The sequence below is a fragment of the Danio rerio genome, chromosome 3 (genome assembly GCF_052040795.2).
Source record: "Danio rerio strain M-AB ecotype USA chromosome 3, GRCz13ab, whole genome shotgun sequence".
Taxonomy (NCBI): Eukaryota; Metazoa; Chordata; class Actinopteri; order Cypriniformes; family Danionidae; genus Danio; species Danio rerio.
This window is the reverse complement of record NC_141023.1, coordinates 63,452,854-63,477,552: the sequence shown is the minus strand read 5'-3', so window position 1 is coordinate 63,477,552 and position 24,699 is coordinate 63,452,854. Positions and strand designations below refer to the sequence as shown.

General features: G+C 39.4%; 1 protein-coding gene across 1 annotated transcript in view; it reads left to right on the top strand.

Annotated features, from left to right (window-relative positions):
* The first annotated feature begins 2,616 nt into the window (after nucleotides 1–2,616).
* Nucleotides 2,617–24,699, top strand: part of unm_sa1261 (un-named sa1261) — a 40,270-nt gene continuing 18,187 nt past the window's right edge. Inside the window, exons 1-2 of the mRNA XM_087245306.1 lie at nucleotides 2,617–2,806; nucleotides 20,735–20,945. Of these exons, the coding sequence (XP_087101432.1) occupies nucleotides 20,774–20,945 (172 nt within the window). The 5' untranslated portion in view covers nucleotides 2,617–2,806; nucleotides 20,735–20,773. The remainder of the gene's footprint in view (nucleotides 2,807–20,734; nucleotides 20,946–24,699) is intronic.

Sequence of the window (24,699 nt, the reverse complement as noted above, 5' to 3'; positions counted from 1 at the left end):
TCAGTCGGTCAGTCAACCGACAGCGACCTCTGGTGGATTTACACAGGAAGAGCAGGCATGACTGGCACTCGTGACAGAAATGTGTGCCCTCAAAAAGCATACACAGTGGCCTCTGGTGGATTCACCATATTAACAACTGCTAAAAAAAAAAAAAAAAAACACATACCTCCGGGAATGTATTTGGTGTCCGGATTGGCTAATCGGGAGGACCGGGAGAATTCCAGGTGGGCCGGTCCGCTTTTTGGCCCCGAGGGCTGGTGTCCCTAGCTGCTTGCACTCTCAGCAGTCGCACTTTTTTCATTTATTCATGTATTTGACCATAGCCTCACTCTTTTTATTCATTATTTTGACGCAGCTCCACTCTTTTTATTTAGTTTCTCGCAGCCCCATGAGCAAAACGCAGCCTGCAGGGTAATGATTAAACGTAACTATTATTCGACCCCAAACAGCGGCACCTTAGTGAATATAAGAATTTGAATAATTAATATTAATGAATATTACACCTGCTCAATGAAAATCAGATGATTCACTTATAAATCTGACATAAATGGGTCAGAAATCTAGAAAGGGGAGAAAAAGATTAAGACGTCAATAGACCAATTTGTAACAACAGTGCTATTGTGGTCCAGTGGTCAGCAAGTTGTGCCACGACACATCAGGACCTGAGTTCGATCCTTACCTATTCAATATATATATATTTTTTTTTCATTTTTATTGTTAAGACATATAATTCTGTTTGGGTTGTTGGAACATTTCAAGTTCTAAAGCCGCTGTTTTCTTGAAAAAGACGTGATAGTGTCATTAGAAACTGAATTGGAAATGACCTTATTTTAATATAATCAGTCGTGAACTGAGGTGGGCCGGTCTGGCTTGAAACTCCAGGGCTGAAAAGGAGTCCCACTTGGAGTGCAATGGTTGTAACACCAAAACATTAAAGACGTAAATACAAGTTGCTACCTGCACATTTATGAACAGCTTTCATATCAGCATTGTCTCCATCATTGACTGAAGGAGCTTTAATAGGAATGTGGGTCCCATCAATGCACCAAAACCTCAGATTGATTGATCTGACTCTCACCCTGACATGAGGTTATCTCAGTGATGAATAATAGATCAAGATGGACATGAAATCAATATATGTTCAACCTAAATTACTTACTTTACATAGAAATCAATAATGAATCACTATTAGATCAATATTTAATCAATTCTGCTATCTGGGTTTTGCACACGTGTCTCAGCATGGACTGTTATGAGGCTTGACATAAGCTGACTGTGTGAATTTTATGATGCACACACACATTTGTACATCTTTATGGGGACTTCTTATAGCTATAATAATGTTATACAATAAAAACTGTATATTTTCTCCCCCTACATCAACCCTACCCCTAAACACCACCCTCACAGGACACAATCTGCATTGTTATATTACTTTACAATACTTCAGTCTCTGTGAGCTATGAGCCGTTTTCCTCATGGGGATCAAAAACATGTCCAGACAATGTCAAAAATTACTGGTATCACTGTACTTGTGGGGACAATTGGTCTCGACGATGTGAGGAATACAAGGTACACACATAAACACAGACAGTGCAGGACATGATTACATTCTCTCTGTTAAAGTCATTAAAGCAGCATTTTTAATGCCTTTCTAGCAACCATAGCGTATACTTGCATTTAATCTCTGCAGAAGCTTGTCGTCTGCTTCTGGTGTCAGAGAATCAGCTCTAGATCTCACAGCAAGAAGGTCGCTGGTTCCAGCATCGGCTGGGTCAGTTGGCGATTGTGTGGAGTTTGCATGTTCTCCCTGCCTTCGCGTGGGTTTCCTCCGGGTGCTCCGTTTTCCCCCACAGTCCAAAGACATGCGCTACAGGTGAATTGGATAGGCTTGTCTGTATTGTATGAGTGTGAGTGAGTGTGTGTGGATGTTTCCCAGTGATGGGTTGCAGCTGGAAGGGCATCCGCTGCGTAAAAACGTGCTGGATAAGTTGGCGGTTCATTCCGCTGACCCTGGATTAATTAAGAGACTAAGCCGAAAAGAAAATGAATGAATGAATGAATCTATTTGTTTTCCCTGAAGTTCCCCTGATGTGTGTTTATTTATTATAATACAGTAAATTTTGAGTTCCTTGCTAATTTAAGTAGCCCACAGTCTTTTAATAAGTCTTGTTAAACTAGAATTTGACATATTTGAAATGACTAAAGCCCAAATGTCGAGATAGATGGACTATAAATATTGCATTACTACTAATAGAGCTTGATTTACTCTACTCTAAGTGAAAATCATTATATAAATGCACCGTTTTACAGTTTTCCTGATGTCACGAGCTGAAAGTCTTCACCTGTGTGTGTCTGCGGCTCCTCCAGAATCTTCAAGCTCCTCAGGGAAACAGAAAAATCTGTACGGAGACAGAAAGTCCTGACTCCAGCGATCCATCGCTCTCTCCTCTGATTGGCCGCTGCTGGAAGAGCGGTGTCTCACTTTGCGCTCTGATTGGTTGATCTTTGCAGTGGGCTGTTCCAGCGCTCTCTCATTCTGCTCTCTAATTGGTCAATGTGGTTGTGGGCTGGGTCAGCGGTGTCATTACAGACCAACACAACCAACGGAGAGACAATAGAGGAACAGCAGAGGATCTGACAGCCGCTCACCCGCGGTGTGCACAGGAGTCAACAGCGTTTCATCCAGGCTCCGAGCAAAATAACAGACTGGACAGATGAAATTGTTGATGATGTCCGAATAATTCACTTTAATAAGCACTACGGAATGACAGTCAGGGATTGCGCATCATTTCTTCATTGAAAGGTAAGCTATTAATCAAACCTGCTTATTAATCCTCATCTCAATTCGCATTTGTAAATATCATATGCAATAACCGAAGACTACCAGCGTTTATTAAAATATTTGCATGCATTGCAGGTTTATTATCCACCACATCTCCCATATGCATTATAAGATAATAATAACACACATGATTGGGAGTGTGTGCATTGGCTTGCTTTACACACACAGCATAATCCAATCGTTTTCTTGTAATATTGACATCTTGAAATGCAGCTGAGGCCATCACTGTCATCTGCATAGGAAACACTGAAGAACAATAGCCTGGCAAAAACACATCTCGAGCTGCTGTGAGGCGGGTATACAGCAAAGTCAAGCCATGTCAGTCACACGGGCTGTCATGTAGATGCCATAGATATATATATGTATTATTTATTTATTCACTGTTGGTGTTTTGCACACACGGATACCTAGTCGAGCACATGGACATCCACATGCACGCACTCACACAGAGCTCAAGGGTAAAAGGTGGACATTCAGTGTTTTTACATGACACTGTTTGGACAGGGTGTTGCTGGATAGTCAAATAAATGCATTAGTACTCTGATATGGTGTATTATACTGCAGTTGATATAATGCATTCATGTTTTTAGACTAGATTTTTACACATTGTTCATTTCAATGTTTACATGTTTGTTCAGTACAATATGTGATGAGCTTGTGTCTGGATGTGATGTGTGTTCAGACACACCGCTGTGTCCTTTGTCTAGATGCGCTCAGTTATTTCATTATCCAAATTGCAGCACTCTGTTTGGTACAAATCAAAAGACAAGTGTCTTTTAAAATGTGTGCATTGAATGGATATTACATTTTGAGTCCTGTCCTTTATGAATATATGAGGAGTTCATTCAGTTTTTGAGCATTTTCAGATTTCATGTTTTCACTATTAACAATTAATTGACTCACTTAGTTTTGTCTTGATTTTAGCCCACATATCTAAAGAATCTTAAATCAAGAAGGATTTTCTAGACAAGCAAATAACCTCTAAAGCAGAGATGCCCAAAGTAGGGCCAGCGGGCCAAAGCTGTAACCTTTGATTTGGCCCACCATCCCATCTGAGAGGAGAGTGAGTATTGGGGAAGAATAGGATTGGGGCAAATGATTTTAACATAGAGATCGTGATTTCTAATTTGACGCAACCTTATTTGTTTGTTTTATTGCTAAGCTTAAAAAAAGCAAACTGAAATTAAATGTTATAATTGAATGTTGTAAATTAATCAGATTTTAAAAAAATGTAAATACAGTCACTCGACAGATAGAGGACAATGCAGACGGCATCGGCAAGCAAATCAGGGCAAAGACTAGTGTAATTCTGTTATGAATGAGATTGTTTTGTTTTCTCTCTAATAAGTTCATTATAAAATGTTAAAAAAAAATACTGTATTAGTTAATATAAAGCAATTTTTTATAGTCATGTTTAAACATAACATAAATTAGGAAATCACCCATGGTAAATTACCTCACCTATATTTGCCTTCGCCCCACAAGCCTCCATCAAGTTTGGTTTTTGGGCTTTCATAAGGAAAAGTTTGGGCACCCCAGCTCTATTCAAGTCAATTTTAAGTGATTTATTTTATTAAAACGAGCTAATTAATCTGCCGATTGGGAAAGTAAAATAATCTAATTTCCAACAAAAACAGGAATATTTTAGTTGACTTATCATCATACTTGAACATTTTCTTGCAAAAAAACCTGAAGTAAATTAATAAAACATGTACTTTACACTTTAATACTAGAGTAATATTTTATTAGGGTACTTGTACTTTTACCCAATTGCCCGATTTCTGTATTCCGGCCATTTATTTATTCATTTTCCATTTTCAATTCAATTCAATTCAGCTTTATTTGTATAGCGCTTTTACAATGTAGATTGCGTCAAAGCAGCTTCACATAAATGGTCATAGTAACTGGATCAGGGTAGTTCAGTTTTTAGTGTTTAAGTTCAGTTCAGTTTAGCTCAGTTCAGTGTGGTTTGAAATCATTATTGAGAGTCCAAACACTGAAGAGCAAATTCATCGATGCGTAGCTTTACAGATCCTGAACCATGCAAGCCAGTGGCGACAGCGGAGAGGGAAAAAAAACTTCACCGATAGGAGAGTGAAGAAAAAAAACCTTGAGAGAACCAGACTCAGTTCGGCACGACCATTTTAATTTCTCCCCTGGCCAAAAGTCTTGTGCAGAGCTGCAGTCTCAGAGGTTGAGGCTGGCTTAATCCCTGGCTTACAGGGGTCGCCACTGCAGAATGAATCACCAACTACTCTGGTATATGCTTTATGCTGCGGATGCAGTTTCAGTCAGCACTGGAAAACACGACGGCCAGTTTAGTATTTTGTGCAGTATTTTTGTAAGTCATTTTGCAGTTGTCAAGGAAAGATTATCATGACATTATGATTTTATTTAAAGCTGCCCCATGATGATTATTGGTCTGCAAACTTTCAGACATTCTTTACTTGTTGTCACAACACACAACCTCATCTACTTTGACCTTCAAACACTGCAGTTGTTGCTGAATATTGGAAAAGTTTGGTTTGTCAACCTGGTGAAAACATAGTGTTTTGTCTCAGAAGGCATCTTTATCGTAACCTTTTATGTAATACTTTTATTTTGAAGCTTTCAAAATTGCATAACTCTGTTGTCAATCTAACCCATAAGTCGCCAGGGGGTTAACATAAACATTTTTTATTATAAACTCCAATCACTGACATGTTATACACATGATATAAGATCAGTAGACACATGTATCCGCCATTGTAAGCTAGTCTATAAAGTGCTAGGTTATGTGTACAGCTAGTGTTTTTTCCCATACCGATAAACTTCTGGTGAACGGATAATGTGACTATTTTCAATTTTGTACGGTCCCATTTACAGCATGGATGTTGTAATGTAATTAAAATACAATCAGTTAAAGAGACATAAGCATTCATGTAGTTGTTCAAGCGTAAAACGAGATGAAAAACTGTTTAAATGCGAGCGCCGTCAGTAGCAGCAGGCAAGCACAGAAACTCCATTGAAAATACTGGGGTAAAATAAATGTTCATATTTTAAAGACATGGTATGGAAAATGGATTTAAATGCAGTGCTTCTTGTACAGTCTGAAACCCACTTTATATTGTATATCAATCAGGCAGTCAAGATCATTGACTTTTAAGGAAAACACACATTAAACGCAGTGATTTTTGTAATGTCATTCAGTTCATGGAAAGCACTTTCACTGGGTTATTGAAAAATAAAAGTCCTTCTGCATATACCCTATTCAATAACACCAAGCTAACTAGTTTTCCTGTTCATTGACTTCTGTGTGTAAACAACTGTCTGATTTAGTGGTTTCAGCAAGATATGTCAACTCCTGGAGCTTCCACTACAAATTAATCTTAGGATGGCTTTATGTGCTTTTAATAAGCTTCAAAATAAAAGTCACTATGCAACACCATCTGCTTGTTAAGTTGTGATGTATGAAATGCTGTTTCTGGGTCCAATCCGCTACTCATTTGAATTGAGAAAATTCGTTTATGGCCACTTTTTAGTCATATCACACATTAAAGTGAATTTTATATAATATCATGGTGTACATAAAAGTCTCTGGACTTATTCCATCAAAAACATCAATATTTTGATGTCACTTGGCCATCACATATAGGCATGGATATGTTCGAAGGTATGACATTGCTTTGTAAACGTTTATTATTACCATTTGATGAGTCTCCCCATACAGTTTGATAGAGCGTTTGGACCTGGAAGCCACTTCACATGACATCACACTTAACAAGCAGAATACACATCATGGAAGAGCCAGGATACATTTTATAACGAGTCCAACTGTGTTTACGAAGATAAGTCAATTATGGGGTACTAATGAGAATAATGAGAATTAATAAATTATGGGGTCATTTAAATCAAACTCATTTCAGCTGCTTGTACCCGAGATCTTGTCTTTTCGGTCATGACACAAAGCTTGTCACCATAGGTGAGAGTAGGAATGTAGATTTACCGCTAAATCGAGAGCTATGTTGTCAGGGGCTAATGAACCTGGTAGGGTTTTACAAGGAACAGGTGACAGGTCAGACTAAGTGCGGTTCAAAAACCCCTTATGAACTTATTAACATCGAGGACCGTGACATCTGCCGCAGCCAGGGCCCCACCCTGGGGCCAGGCTTGGGGCTGGGGCTTGTATGCGAGCGCCTGGTTGCCAGGTTGGGCTTAGCCCAAAGGAATGACGTGGGAACATCCTCCTGCGGGCCCACCACCTACAGGGGGAGTCGTAAGGGGCAGGTGCATTGTGATTGGGTGGTGGTGGAAGGTTAGGACTGTCTCTTGGGGCTAATAATATTGGCTTTAAAATGGTTTTTAGAGCTTAAAATATATATCAGACATACTGTGGAAATGTCCTTGCTGTTAAACATAAATTGGGAAATATTTAATAAACAATAAAACAATTCACAGGAGTGCAAATCAATTTGACTTTACCTGTACATGTATAAAAACTTGATGTGGGAGATCAGCTAACTGCTAAAACATATCAAATAGCATAATTACGCACTTTTATTGCACAAAAGTGGTCACTTTAGGTTGCGTGCTACTTGTGACCTGCCTGTGTTTTCTGACTAGCGGCTAGTGCTGTGCTCGCTGTGAAAGCAGCGGACAGGAGAACAGGAGCCTGGAGCTTGAGTGTCTCTGCTGATCTGATCTGCCTCATAGCCTCAACGCTAAATGCAGAGACTTGCCAAGCCCACTGCCTTTGATGTGTGTGTGTGTGTGTGTGTTTGAGTGTGTGTGTGTGTGTAGGATGCGGAGCGAACAGAACCGGCAAACAGACCAGAACTAACAGGGCTTATGGGGCTTTCTCTAAAGTCTCAGAAAGCTCATCTCTGTCACAGAACACAGTAGAGCGTGCTGTTGGACTAGCAGATAAACAAACAACGGTTTAAAAGAAATCTGGGACCCACCATCAAAGAAAATGGCATTATAATAATCAAATTGTTGATTTAAAAAAGATTAATGCTGTCCCCATGCTGTTCCAGACCGCTATGACTTTCTTCTGTTCACCACAATAGAAGATTTTTATTCTCTCTCTTCATCCTGTATAAATGAGTGCTGATGATGTCCAGATCCCGGCGCTCTCTAAAATATATTTCTTTTACAGCTGTAAAGAAGAAAAAGTATAGGTATGGAACAACATGTACAAGTAAATGATGATTTGATTGTCATTTGAGGTGAACAGTTGATTTAAAGGGACAGTTTAAAGACTCTTTAATGTAGTTCCAAACCTATTTGAGTTCTTTATGTCAGTGTTTCTCAACCACATTCCTAGAGGACCACCAGCTCTGCACAATGTCCATGTCTCCTTAACTAAAAACAGCTGATTCAGATCCTCAGCTCATTAGCAGAGACTGAAAGACCTGTAATGGGTGTGAAAGACTAAGGAGAAATCCAAAACAAGCAGTGCTGGTGGTCCTCAGGAACGTGGTTGAGAAACACCGTTATATAATTTCTACTTTATATTGTTTAATTAAAGGATGATCTATCCTTATATAAACTCAGCTGTAATAGTTTAACACTTTAATTTACGGCAAAGCTGATAGAAATAAAAATAGCTGAATGCAGCCTACACTAACCTACGTGTTACCAACGTCTCTTTAAGGCAAGTCATTTTACTCGGCGGCCATCTTTGAAACACCTCTCAGTCAGTCAAATTATTCAAAATTGCTTGCTAAGCTTCACATATCAATCAATCGGCATGTTTTTATAGACATTAGGGTTGTAACAATATACCGGTATGACGGTCTACCACGATTTGAACGTGCACGATTATCATACCATGAACAATTGCATATCAACGGTTTTAACCCTTAAAGACCGAGACAGCCGCCCGCGGCTAAAAATAAGTATTGCTCTTAAATGTTTGATAACTTTTGATCCGCTGATCCGATTCATAAAATTCAAATATTGGCATAAAGAAGAGAATCTCAGCTTTCCAGTGCTGTATCACATAACATTCGCGGACTTTCAGCGGCTCCGGAATCAGTGCGGTTACATCATCAAAATTTGACAACGCTGATTTGACAAAGAAACGCTCGTCACTGTGTCTCCGGACAAATCAGACATGATACATTGATGCATTGTCCCTCCTCCATGCCCAGATTGGTTCAAACTCGCTATATCACAACCAATAAGCATAGGTTTCGCTTTTGTTTGTGGACCAACACTGAGCTTTTTGAACAACACGGAATGAGAGATAGGCATAAATTTATGTGCGGCTAAATAAAACACAAAAAAAGTTTTGCATGAAATAATTCTCATACTAAGTACTTTTGCATGCACAGCAGCACAGAAACATGACAAAGCAGTGACACAGCAAAGACGAACTGCTGCTCTTGCTGTTTTCAAAAGACGCAAATGAAGGTGCAGCTGTTTGTCTGCATTGCAGACAACCATATCCAAATCCATATCCACAGACAACCATATCCATGCTGGCACATAAAACCTAAGGATGTTCCATATTGAATCTAGTTTCGTTATGTAACTATTTATAGTATAGTAAATATTTATATCTATTTTTTTACTGAGGATTTGCACCATGTTTATTTGGACTTTATTTGGACTTTGACACATCATTTATTATTTTCTTATTTTTTTATTTGTTCATTGTAAGTGGTGTTGTTTATAGTAACTGAAAATATATTATTTGGAAAAAGTCAAATTTGCTTCACTGTTCTATTATTTTGTAACATTTGTAACATACCGTATACCGTGAAACCGTCAAACCGTGGTATTGTTTTAGACGATTATCATACCGTAAAAAATTCATACCGTTACAACCCTAATAGACATTATATTATAAGCTATTCACGTAATTGGTCATATAAAAGCATACACATGAAAAATCCTCCCATATACTGCCACTTGAAGGCTCTGGAAAACCAACGATTGCTCAAAGTCATCAAGTAACTGAGGCATCCATGCTGAATACGCTCTGGATGTTGGCTTCCTCTGCATCCCTGCTTCACGTGTTCAGGGTTGTGATGAACGGTAGAGGGATTAGAGCTGTAAAACCGATCGACAGGCTTATACGTCCAACCTCTATACGCTGATTACTCCATAACTCCACTGGCAATTTTAATCTGGCTTTGGACCCAGTCTAGTCCTGTTTTCCACGCAAGACAAATCTTCTTCATTATGAAGACTGATGGCAGGAGGTTTTCTGAAAGTACACAGGGTCCTGACACCGTTTTCAGTCTCCGCCGCAGCTTTTATCTGTTGGCTACTTGATTACCAAGGGAACACAGTCAATAAAATGCTCTGTCTTGTGTGATGACATTCAGTTCGCTCTGCTGTGCATTTGCTTTCCATTTCTGTTCACGTTTCTCTGTGTGTGGGAAAGTGTAGTCTTTTGTACTGTATAAACATTAACATCACGAGTGGCTGCAGTAAAGAGCACTCTAAAAGGTGTGATTACTTGTTTTGAATGTGCACTTGCAGTGTGCTTCAAATCTTTAATGTACTGGACATTTAAAAAAAAGAAAAAATGGACTTGCAGATAACATTATTGAAGAAATCAATGGCCCCTAAAGTGCATGTGAAAAAGGCCTTTCTTTAAGCCCTGCTCACATTGTGAGATTTCAGCCACGATTTTGTTTTCTGAGAAAAAATTTGGAAATCCTAAAAGATTCCTGAAATTCTAGGCTAAATTCGGTGATCTTTAATTGTTGGTTTGACATGTTCTGTTCACAGCTGCTTAGTGCCCATTGCGATCAGATTTTTCCTTCGTTGAAGATCTGTTAGTATCAGAAGATTTCACAGCTGTGAAAGGAGCTCTTGATTTGATGACGCAATTCATGCGACAATTTAAATGACGGAAGGGAAATGTCAAAACAGTTTGTTTTTTCCTGGTTTTAGTATTGAGACAGGGCGTGTGCAAAATTGCCGCTAGAGATTGTTTACGTTTGCTGTGAGGAATCATTTCAGAACGCAGGATAGTGAAAGTGTCACGGGTGGATGACGTCAAACTCCGGGGGCATTTTATTTCGTGTTTGGTGCATCTTCATTGGCGTTCAGTCTGACTTTATGACATACAGTTGAAGTCAGAATTATTAGCCCCCTTCAATTTTTTTTCTTCTTTTTTAAATATTTCCCAAATGATGTTTAACAGTGCAAGGAAATGTTCACAGTGCGTCTGATGATATTTTTTATTCTGGAGAAAGTCTTATTTGTTTTATTTTGGCTAGAATAAAAGCAGTTAATAATTTTTTAAACACTATTTTAAGGATAAAATTATTATCCCCTTTAAGCAGAATAAACCACCGTTATACAATAACTTGCCTAATTACCCTAACCTGCCTAGTTAACCTAATTAACCTAGTTAAGCCTTTAACTGTCACTTTAAGCTGTATAGAAGTGTTTTAAAAATATCAGGTAAAATATTATTTACTATCATCATGGAAAAGATAAAATAAATCAGTTATTAGAGATGAGTTACTAAAACTATTTTGATAAGAAATGTGTTAAAAAAAATCTGCTCTCTGTTAAACAGAAATTGGGGTAAAAATAAACAAGCGGTCTAATAATTCAGAGGGGGGTAATAATTCTGACTTCAATTGTACAGTAAATACAAATAAAACATAGACAATATAATTTGTGTTATTATTCAAATCTGTGTCAAAACATCATACATTTTCAAATTTTGAAAATATTATTTATGTAGAAGACACAAAATGTCCACATATTACCTACAAGCACCCTTGTGACACACACACAGCTAATCTATCTATCTATTTATCTATCTATCTATCTATCTATCCATTCATCAGCCATATATCTGTTCATCTATCGGTCCATCCATCGATCATCCATCCATCTATCTATATATCCATCCATCCATCCATCTATCTATCTATCTATCTATCTATCCGTCCATCCATCTATCTATCTATCTATCTATCTATCTATCTATCTATCTATCTATCTATCTATCTATCTATCTATCTATCTATCTATCTATCTATCTATCTATCTATCTATCTATCTATCTATCTATCTATCTATCTATCTATCTATCTATCTATCTATCTATCTATCTATAAACTGCTTTAATCTATCTATCTATCTATCTATCTATCTATCTATCTATCTATCTATCTATCTATCTATCTATCTATTTATAAACTACTTTATTCTATCTATCTATCTGTCTGTCTGTCTGTCCGTCCGTCCGTCCGTCCGTCCGTCTGTCCGTCTGTCTATCTATCTGTTCATCTATCTATCCATCCATCCATTTGTCCATCCACCTATTTATCCGTCCATATATCTGTCCATTAATCATCCATATATCTGTCTCTGTACTAGATTTTCACAGAATTGATCAGTTTGCACCAAACTGCCAAACTCTCTAGTAACTATGTTGAAGTGCTCTTATATCAGGTCTATCAATATTAATATCAAATCTTCTGCAGGTTGTAGTGGTGAATCCTGCTGCAGCTACACTGCATATGTAAAAACAGGTGACAGTGTTCGCATCTGAAAGAGGATTAGAGGGATATTTACAGTCAGGGTGTTGAATTTGCTGGCCAGAAGAGTCCGCGCAACATTGATTAAACCCTTGGAAATGATGATTACCTCTAAATGGCTCAGTGCAGCATTCTGGCAGCCGCTTCGTCTTCTTCTGTTCAAGCGGGAGGAGGAGAGGCAGAAAAATAAACAGTGAGCGGGAGATAAGGAACAGGTCAGCACAGCTGCGCACTGGTAAAGCAGATCTGCATGAGCTGCAGCACCACACACACACACACACACACACACACACACACACACACACATATATACTGACAGAGGAAAAACTGTGTGGGCTGAGACGTGCTTACTAGAGGACAAACACACACACACACACACACACACACACAGCTCATTACACTGATATTATCTGTCTGTCTGTCTATCCTTCCATATATCTGTTTATCCATCCATCTATCCATCCATATATATATATATATATATATATATATATATATATATATATATATATATATATATATATAGATGGACTATAGAAGGATAGAAGGAAAGGAAGGAACACCTAGAAGGAAAAACAGACTATCTGTTTTTCTATCATCCATCCATATATCTGTTCATCCATCCATCTATGTATCCATGCAACTGATTATCCATCTATATATCTGTTCATTCATTGACCCATCCAAATTACTGTCCATCCATCTGTCATTCCATCCATCCATCAATCTATTAATTAATTTATCTATCCATATATCTGTTTATTTGTCCGTATACAGTGTACATTCATATATCTCTCTCCATCCATCCATATGTTTGTTTATCTGTCCCTCTATCTATTTAACTGTCCATTCATCCATATATATGTTCATCCATTCATCTATAAATCTGTCCATCCATCCAAATAACTGTTCATCCACCCATCTATATATATGTTAATTTATCCATAAATCCACATAATTGTCCATTATGGACTTCCATCCATCCATCCATCCATATATCTGTTCATCTATCCATCTGTTAATCCATTCATTTATTTAGATATCTGTTAATCCATCCATCCATCCATCTGCTTTTTGTCCATGTATTCATGTATCTGTCTCTCCATCCATCCATATATCTGTCTATGCATCCATCTGTCCATATACTATAGTTCATCCATATATCGGTCCATATATCCATGCATCCATCTTTCTATTTCTCAATCCGTCCTTCCAACTTTCGATCTATCTCTCCATCCATCTATGTTTCAGTCTATCTCTCCATCCATCTTTCTGTCTATCTAGTTGTGTGTTTGTGCTAATGTCAGCGAGGTCTCACCGGACTTGTAGCGTCAAGAGTGTTTGTCAGCTGAGAGCAGTTAGTCGTGCTTCTGATGGCAACGTACAAACAGTATCGTAAATGTACAACCATGTGTACTAGTAGGTTTGCACCTAGCAACAATGCACAACACATTGCCTAGCAACACCTTAGCATTTTTTATAGGACATGATTTAGTTCAGTAGTATCACACAAACTAGAGTGCTATGAGCGCCACTCCAAATGTGTTGCTGGTTTTATGCAAGAGTTCAAAACACAAGAAGTTCATACTGAGCGTGAGTCATTCTAGACACTTTGTTCTCAGTTTTTTTGTCTGTTTCGAGAGCTCCAAACAAAGCCAGAGCAGAACATTTATGTCTCAGTGCAAAACTGCAGTGTTTTGTGCCTGAGCTAATCTGTTTTTGAATGAATTACTCACATCAGTGATTCAATTATCCATTTCTAAAGACTTGATTATTTTCTAAATGAATCGGTTGTTTTGAACAAATCAATTGAATGAATGAACCGATATTTAAGACATGGGCCAGCTACTAGCAGTCCAAATCAGTCAAAAAACTAATTCAAGCCTGAAAGCTTACTTTACTGGAACTTTTCTTTCTTTGCATTGTAAATTTGTGGCAATAGCTAAAAATAAATTGTATAAAATTAAAAAAATTAGATGTGCAGGACTGTGCAATGACCTTTTCGAGGGGCATGTGCTGGAAGTGATCGCATAGTGAAGACCTGGGGGGATTTCAATCGCTTGAAATGAAGGGAGGCACTTTCGAGTGTAGTTGCAAAAAGGGCATGTGCCTAATTAATTGATCTTGCCTAATTAACCACAGGTTGAGCCCTACCTGTGCATGTGCCTGATAATGTGCATTTATAAGAGCTTTATTTAAACGACTTTAAAGGTTTTTTTGCCATATTTAGATGTTTTTGAACCATTAAATTCTAGGTTTTCTTGTAGATTGGTTCAAATTATATTGTTCAATCCTAATAAACCATACATCAATAGGATGATTGTTTATTCAGATTATGTAAAAGCAAGCTTTAAGATTATTTAATTTTTTAAAGACACTTATGACTGGTTTTATGGTTTTGCAGTTTTTGTTTTCCCGAATGCGCCGGGAGCTTTTTGAAATCTTAAATTAAATCTGGTAAATCCACCAGAGGCCGCTGTCGACTGACTAAGCCACCTCCTCCTTCCCTAAACCCAACCGATAGTGTTTTTAAAAGCACAGATTAACCCAATCATCCCCTTCCCTATAGCCAACTGAACGTGTTTTTAAAAGCTATCCAGAAAAAGAAAAGCCTTCGCCTGATTTTCACCTCGTTTTCAGATTTTACCACATTCCCACCCTCTTATTTACTGCTTAATTTATTTATTTTTTGGCGTTTGTTTTTGTCTTACCTGCTTTCTGGAACCATACTTTGCTTGACACTCAGGTAAATGGTCAGTTGGTAAGCATCATACCGCCCTGTAGCATTCGTTTTAAAGAAGAAATGCAGCCATACACTTAAAAAAAATTTCAAAGATAAGTCCTTGGATTTACTCAATTTTTTACCTTAAGTGGTTGTAAACCATTTATTTGGGCTGAATTTATACAAACAAACTAGGTTAAACATTATTAAACTTAATTTGTTTGTTTAAATTCAACACAAATTAATTGTTTGCAACAGTTCTGCATGCAACACTTTTTTCAGTGTATGTTCCTCTGGCTACATAATTCGCAATCTCCAGAAATGTATATAGGGCTACGTGTTCAGAATGAGCCTATGTTGCATCTTTGCAATATTTAGATATTTATGAATCCTCAAATTGCAGATTTTCAAATAGTTGCATCTCGACCAAGCATTGTCCAATCCTAACAATCCATACTTCAATGTTTATTCAGATTATTTCAAAATTAGCTGTCAAATGATGTTGTTTTTAATGACACTCATGACTGATTTTGGGGTCCAGGGTCACATATATTAATTACCGTGGAAAAAAAATCTAATCATTTTTTGTAATATCTAGTGGTCACTCTCTTTTAACAGAACTGAATTAAGCAAAACACACTCATTTCTTGCTGCAGATTAGATTTTGCATACTACCTGATACCCTTCTTTCTTCGTTTTTGAAAGCCGTTCATCCTTGAGATGTGAAGCAGGAAAAAAAACACATTTCCTGCAGCTTCATAAACACTTTTCTTTACCCTATCCTACTCCCAGACACACACGCACAGATTTTCAGATGTCCGCAGATGGTGTCAGTGAACAGGAAGTGCTGTCATCCTGTCTCATTCAACACATTCCTCTCTATTAATGAGCACTGGCAGGACCAACGTGCCATCAGGACTGCAAAATCATTCAGAAATCTCATCAGACAGTCTGTTATATTAGCAGAAATCCCACCGAGCATTCTCTGTTACCAAATCTGAAACCTCACGACAGTCTAATTTCGTGTTTCACAACATCCACAATGCCTTTACACACAAAACAGCATTAATATTTATTTATTCATTTATTTTCTTTTCGGCTTCTCTGGGGGCCTCAAGATGAGTATCCCCAAGTGGAAATAGAGAATTAAGAGAATAGTAGCTGCTATATAAATGAGATGTTTATATAAACGAGATGCAGAAACCTGTGTGGACCACATTCATGTATCATACCGCTAAGTAATGCACAAAGTGTATGCTTTACTAAAAATCCTCTAGTTTTGAACTGCGGGAGTGTGTCTGAACCTTGGACATTATCAGGAAGGCTATTCCAGAGTTTAGGAGCCATAAATAAGAAGGCTCGACCTCCTTTACTCAACTTAGCTATTCTAGGTACTACCGGAAGCCCTGAGTTTTGAGATCTTAAAGAGCGAGTTGGATTATTGTGAGACAGGAGGTTGGTTAAATAAACAGGAGCTAGATTATTTTGAGCTTTATAGGTGAGAAGTAATATTTTAAATCAATATGAAACTTAACAGGCAGCCAGTGTAAGGAGGATAAAATTGGGGTGATATGATCATATTTTCTAGACCTGGTCAGAACTCTGGCAGCTGCATTTTGTACTAGCTGAAGTTTGTTAATAGAGGATGCTGGGCAGCCAGCAAACAGAGCATTACAGTAATCCAGCCTAGAAGTCATAAAAGCATGGACTAGCTTTTCTGCATCTGAGATGGATACAACCCAGGCTCATCGTGGAAACGTAGCCCCGCGGACGTTTCTGGAGACCGCGGAATACCTGGGAGGTACATATTTGTGCAGTTTTTGTTTCCGCGAATCTGCAAGAGGCCGCTGTGCCGCGCCTTTCGGAATCGTGCGCTGTTTGCGCCTGTGCTGTTCTCACACGAAAAGCCACCGGAGGCCGCTGTCGAGCGACCGTCTGTCCGGCTGACTGACTGTCTGACTGACCGCCCTCCTCCTCCTTCTCTAAACCCAAGCGTCGATTTACAAAAGCGGCATCACACCACCCCGTAGTGTTCGCTCAAAAAACAAACAAACGCGGCCATACGTTCCTCCGGCCACGTAAATCGCGGCCTCCAGAAACGTCAGCGGGACTACGTTTTCATAATGAGCTTGGGTTGGATGGATAGCATACTTCATAACTTTATTTCTCAGATGAAAGAAGTTGAAGAAGGCAGTTTTTGTGACAGGGTATATATGATTACCATAAGTTAAATTGTTGTCTAATAAGACACCCAGATCTTTTATAGTAGAGCTAACGCTAACTTTATATCCCTCTAATTGCAGGTCAAGTTGTGAGACCTGCTGTGTACAGGATTTAGGCCAAATAAGTAATAATTCTGTTTTGTCTGAGTTTAAGAGAAGAAAAGTGTTGGTCATCCAGTCTTTAGCAGCTCTAATACACTTAGTTAGCTTAGACAGTTCAGACATCTCATCAGGTCTAGTTGAAATATATAATTGAGTATCATCTGCATTGCAGTGAAAGCTGATCCCATGTCTTCTAATAATGTCTCCCAGGGGTAGCATGTATATTGTAAACAGCAAAGGGCCTAAAACTGATCCTTGAGGCACCCCATACTTTACTGGCCTGACTTGTGAAGGCTGTCCATTAATATTCACAAACTGCTAACGGTGAGCTAAGTATCACTTAAACCATTGTAGAGCCTGTCCCTGGACACATTTATGAGGATATTGTGGTTGATGGTGTCAAATGCGGCACTAAGATCGAGTAAAACTAATAGCGAGATGCACTCTTGGTCAGCAGCTAAGAGTAAATCGTTTGCTATTTTCACTAATGTAGTTTCTGTACTGTGATGAGCTCTGAAACCTGACTGGAACACTTGAAAAGCATTTCAAAGGAGCATAATTGGGCAGAAACAACTTTTTCTATATGCTTATTAAGTATCTCCGAGCTCAGGGTTCTCTCCTGGGACAGCATGCCAAACCTGATATGAACGCTAAGCATATCTAAATGGTAACTCTTGGATAGCAGTTTGACATTGCAGATCCTATTGCGCACATATTGCAATATCAACGCTGACACCATCTATTGTGTAGGATTTTACTTGTAGTTATTTTGTTACCGAGCTCATGTCTTGTACCAGTACAGTTCGTGCCAGTTAAAAAAAAGAAAAGGAATGGTGTTACACAACAGGCCGGTCTGTCCTCTAACACCTTTCAGCGAGGGTTTGGCGGTGCGGAAGCGAACAGCCCTATGGAACGATGTGATTTTAGCTGTACAAAGGAGCCGTCTCATCAATCTCTGTGCTCTGATCTTTTGTCCAGCTCGGATCCTCTCATACGTGCTCATTTCAGAAGCAGCGCCTGTGAAGCTGTGCACATGAAAGAGCCACCAAAGGACAGACTGGAGATCAGTGAGCTGTGGGATGCGCGACTTACATAAGCACTGGTTTGTGTTCGTTAGCCGGTCCCACAGTCTCTGTAACTTTGATGATGCGGGCGACTAAATTTCTGTCTGATGCAATCGTGCACAATGGGACGCCGGTTTACTCAGGGTAGGGCTGTGCAATATCATGATATACAACTGAAGTCACATTTATTAGCCCTGCTGTGAGTTTTCTCTCAAATAATTCCTAAATGATGTTTGACAGAGCAAGGAAATTTTCACAGTATTTCCTATAATATTTTTTCCTCTAGAGAAACTCTTAGTTGTTTTATTTTGGCTAGAATAAAAGCAGTTTTTTAATTTTTTAAAAGCCATTTTAAGGTCAATATTATTAGCCCCCTTCAGCAGTATTTTTTTTATTGATTGTCTACAGATCAAACCATCGTTAACCAATGATTTGCCTAATTACCCAAACTTGCATAATTAACCTATTTAAGCCTTTAAATGTCACTTTAAGCTGAATATTAGTATCTTGAAAAATGTTATGTGCTGTCATCATGGTAAATATAAAATAAATCAGTAATTAGAAATGAGTTATTAAAACTATTGTTTAAAAATGTTAAAAAAACAAAAACATCTTTCCGTTAAACAAAAAATGGAAAAATAAAAATACAGGGGGCTAATAATTTTGACGTTAACTGTATATCGTATGGACAAAAAAAGTCTGTAGTTTCATATATGTCCTATAATTTATTTTCATGTTATCACAAAATACACTAATTTACAGTAGTTTACGGTAGTACTTATTTAATAGTATTTTAATGAGCGCAATATTATATATGTCATTACAGGGATGCAGATAGAAGCTTGAATAAATGCAGAGTCAGAAGGTTGCGATCTACACTTTGCTTTTATTTTAGCTTGATATTTTTATGTAGTATCTGTAATCGTTAATTTTTATATTTTCTCATTGTTTACATTTCCCCTGAAGTTCTAAATAAAGTGAAATGTATGAGCACATAAGTGAGTAAAGTTCTGAGTACAGTGTACTCTCGTTATAATGCGGTTCACCTTTCGCGATCTCGCAGTTTGCGTATTTTGTTTTGTCCAATTTTACAATGCATTGTGTTCTGCGTCCTTATTGGCTTTAGACCATTGTCAATCAATCTTATCCATGCCGTGTCTTGGTCAGTTAAAAGATTCAAAGGTATGTTATTCCCAGATAACAACAGCTAAATAACGCAGGCTCATCCGGGAACCTCGAATCAACTTGACCATGAATGAATTTGTTCAAATCTATATACTTACATCCAGTGCTTAATTTGTGAATTGCGATGTCCCGGAACAAATCAGGGTAACGAATCCAGTGTGCTACCCAAGGATATAGAGGTGTCACAGACGTAAGTTAAGAGCCAGGGCGGGGGGTTGGTTGTTGCAGACGAAAGTGAAGAGGGTCGGAGAGTCGCGGAACAAAGTGAAAGTGAACAGCTGTCGAGGAAGGAGGGGGATCGGTAAAATGAGGTTCCAGATCCGGCATGTTGCGGCACAAATTAAGCCCTGCTTACATCCACATTCATTTGTATCTGCTTGTCTGTAACGTTGTGGTTTTTATGTTATTGACTATTTGGCGCCATCTTGTAAATTAATAATACATAGGTTAGTCTACACTCTGTTTTGCTGGTTTTGTTTCTGTCATCTATACATTTTTGACTGTTTGGCGCCATCTTGTGACTGAATAATGCGCAAGTTAGTGTATACTCCATCAGCTGTTTTTATGTCTGTCAGCTTTGCCTTTAATTAAAGAATTAATAAACTATTATGGCTCACAACGTTTTTGTCTAATGTTTATGTTTTTGTGGCAAGTAGCCATGTAATAAGCAAAATAAAGTGCATCCAGGCAAGTTTTTTGCAGAATAAAGCCCTTCAGTCTGTTTTTTTAGATTTATTTTTGGCCTTTTTGCCTTTATTAGATAGGACAGTATTGAGACAGGAAGCAAAGTGGGAGAGAGAGAGAGGGGGTAGGGTAGGGAAATGTCGTCGAGCCGGGATTCGAACTCGCGACGCCCTGACGTGATATTGCACCATATGTCGGCGCGCTAAGCTTTTCAGTCTTATACAACAGTGCTCCGCTTTGCATCAGGCTGCCAATAAGCCCGTCAAACTTTATTCTGTGATAACAACCTCCTGCATGTACTTTATTCTTAATATATAAAATTATCAGGACATGAGATGACTTGTATCATGAAATGATATTTGTATATAATGTATTTCATTACCAACCTGTTTTTCTTTTCCTTGTATTTTCAGATTTGTTACTCATCTCCATTGTTGTGTCTCTCTGGAACGATGAGCTCCTCGCCGCTCGTGTCCCGTTCCTCCAATGACATCCTGGAGGAGCTGCAGCTCATCACCGCCAAAAACCTGGAGAAGCTGGACTTCAATAAGTACTATGAGGTCATCCGGGAGCTCGGCAAAGGCACCTACGGCAAAGTGGACCTCGTCGTCCACAAGATCAGAGGTGGGTTAAGGAGAGTCATATTTGTGCAACAATTCTGTGTGCAAAAGATGCACAAATGACTTGTTGTGTGTGAATTGACCATGTTGTGTCGAAAAGATCACGTTTTGAGTCCACAGGGGTTAATTTAATGTTTAGGTCGTGGCCAGAATGCACAGACTTTCGCCCCATGGACTTCTATTAATACGTATGCAAATGCAGCAGGCTGGAAATGCAAGTTTCCGCAAACTGAGATTGTTATTCGCTCATTGTTTAATATCAACTGATGTCTAAGACTGGAAACAGATCTCATTTGTGGCTTTTCCTTCCTGTGGGAAACGTTCCCGATCAAACTGACAAAGAATGTTTGCACACAAAATAAAAACCACCTACATTTACAAACACACACAAGCACACATCTCTCTCTCTATCCTGTGAAATCATGCATTATTTATCAGTCATCTGTCATATTTCATGATCCTGTAGATCAAACGAATACCGCAGTTCACAGCCATTACGTGCCCTTTCACACTAGAGCTGGTGACGTGAATGCAAGGCCAATATGACACCAAAGTTTAATTTGTTTGACCACAGCAAAAATGGTTTTCTGAGAAAGTGCTGCAGCCTACAGTTCTCATGCATTTATATTCAGAATGCCACTATATGATTCAGCAAATGCCGTTCTTTATTTAGCATTTATAGTGGCTTCAAAAGGATAAACAGAGGGTTTTCAAACATCAGAAAAATTTAAAGGAGTAATGCAGCTTTACTTGATAACACCTTTTTTGTACATAAGTATGTGCACTGTTTATTTTTTAACCATAAGGGCTCTATTTTAATGATCTATGCACAAAGTCTAAAGCGCATGGCGCAAATGCATTAAGGGCGTGTTAGAATCCACTTTGCTATTTTAAGGACAGAAACATACAGTCTGCGCCGTGGCGCATGGTCTAACAGGGTTGTGCTTATTCTCTTAATGAGCTATAGGTGTGTTTTGAGCACAGCGTGCATTAAACCAATCAGAGCCTGATCTCCCATTCCCTTTATGATCCAGTTGCGCCATAGCACAATTGCTATTTACATGACAGACTTTGTAAGTGGAAAAACGAAATGCTTCACTAGCGAGAAAACAGATCTGAGTTAAACAGATCTGCAGCACAAGGATAAAGAAGCTGATCAGGCTGGAAAATGACCCGTCAAATCCAGCTAAAACCAGCTTGACCAGCCTGGTTTAAGCTGGACATAGCTGGTTTTGGCTGGACTCCCAGCTTGGCTAGGCTGGTCAAGCTGGTTTTAGCTGGTCATCTCCCAGCCTGACCAGCTAAGACCAGGCTGGAAATGGCTGGAAACCAGCCTGGAAGTGGCCAAAACCCCTCAAAAACCAGCCTGGTCGACCAGCTAAAACCAGCCAACCAGCCTAGGCTGATTTAAGCTGGATTTTTCAGCAGGGAAGTCATGGTTCATTTTTCTAAGGGAGCTCACAAAACCAGTAGCTTACACTTTGTAGTTCTACTCAGCTTTATGTCCTAAATTGTAAGTCGCTTTGGACAAAAGCGTCCACCAAATGGTTCAATTTAAATGGCTAAATACACCAATGCTAACTCACCCTACCGAAAAAAAAACAGCTTAAACCAGCCTAGGCCTGACCAGCTAAGACCAGGCTGAAAATGGCTGGAAACCAGCCTGGAAATGGCCAAAACCCCAGCTAAAACCAGCCAACCAGCCTAGGCTGGTTTAAGCTTGGTTTTTCAACAGGGCACACAAACAGTAGCTCGTACAAACCATATTTTCCAAGAAACAGAGGTACGGTGGAAAACCTGCAGGTTACTTAGTGCTCAAATCCCTGCTGAAAAATCCAGCTTAAACCAGCCTAGGCTGGTTGGCTGGTTTTAGCTGGTTGACCAGGCTGGTTATAGAGGGGATTTGGCCATTTCCAGGCTGGTTTCCAACCATTTCCAGCCTGGTCTTTGCTGGTCAGGCTGGAAAATGACCAGCCAAATCCAGCTAAAACCAGCTTGACCAGCCTGGTTTAAGCTGGACATAGCTGGTTTGGGCTGGTCTCCCAGCTTGGCTTGGCTGGTCAAGCTGGTTTTTGCTGGTCATCTCCCAGCCTGACCAGCTAACACCAGGCTGGAAATGTCGGGAAACCAGCCTGGAAGTGGCCAAAACCCCTCAAAAACCAGCCTGGTCGACCAGTTAAAACCAGCCAACCAGCCTAGGCTGGTTTAAGCTTGGTTTTTCAACAGGGCACACAAACAGTAGCTCGTACAAACCTTATTTTCTTAGAAACAGAGGTACAGTGGGAAACCTGCAGGTCACTTAGTGCTCAAATGTTATTCTTCTCTGAAAAGTTGCTGTCGAAGCTCGTAATTTTTTGCACTGCTAAATGACTGATGTGGTCTTTCAGGTTGAGCTAGTTCAGGAGCCTTGATAAAAACCCATTCTGGGAATCACCAACCAAAACACAATCCTCTGTCTTATCATTAGCAAATAATTAGACCATCATAAAGGCAAACCTAAACAAACAAACTTCTGTCCACTGATATCCTGTTCAATCCGTCGTGTTTACCTTTCTGTTCACAAGCATATGGTGGTCAATAGTCTATAAAACTACCCCTGTGTGTGTCATCTGCATCCTTGAGGTTTCAAAGAGATGCAAAACACACCATCTGCCAGCATCCAAAACCCCATCAGTGCACAGCTCATTTATTATTCACAGAACCGAGAGGATGACACAGCAGTCCTGCAGGCCTCATAAATGTTCACATTTCAGTGCAATTTCCTCCAACACCTCACACACACACTACATCTATAGTATCAGGAGATTTCCTTCAGGAGGAAGAGTGTGTTTACCAGCTAGAAAATCACTATGGGAATCAACTCAAAGGCATTGTTCAGCCAAAAATGGAAATCATTTACTCAATATGTGCATGATTAAATGTTGCTAAAATGAACATGTAAAGGGGATAGTTCACACCAAAAAATGAAAATGTACTCACTATTTACTCAACATCAAGGGGTTTCAAAACTTTGAGTATTAAAGAAAGCTTAATACTGTAATCCATTGATATCCATAGTAAGAAAACAAATATGGAGGTCAATCTAATTTAGTGTGTATTTATATAGTGCATTTATTGCAACCCGGGCTCATTGTGGAAACGTAGCACCGCGGACGTTTCTGGAGACCGCGAAATACATCCTGAGAGGTACGTATTTGTGCAGTTTTTGCGAATTCGCGTGAGGCCGCTGTGCCGCGCTTTTTCGCGACTCAAACGCCTCTCAGGAGCGCACGCCGTTCACGCCCGCGCTGTTCTCGCGCAAAAAGCCGGCGAAGGCCGCTGTCGCACGACCGTCTGTCCGGCTGACCGACTGGCTGTATCAGGCCCGTGCAGAGACCGTCCAAAGGGCATATGCAGGATACATTTTTTGAAGAGCGGAGGGGTGTTGGGGGGGGTTTGTTGTTGCGCGTGTACTAAAGAGCGGTGTTGTCAGGCGCGTTCTGATCCGCTGTGTTGTCGTGCGTACTCAAGAGCTGTGTTGTCGCGCGCCTACTGAAGGGCAGGACCGAGGGTGTGCCGCGTCGCGGGGGCACTTTTGATCATTTTGGAAGGGCACTTTCTATCCAAGACTAAAAAGAGCATGTGCACTGCACATGTTGAGCCCTATGTGTGCACATGCCTGGGCCGGATGACTGGACGATCGACTGACCCAGCCGCCCTCCTCCTTGCCCCCTAATCCCAAGCGACGAATTACAAAAGCCGTCCAGAAAGGAAAAGCA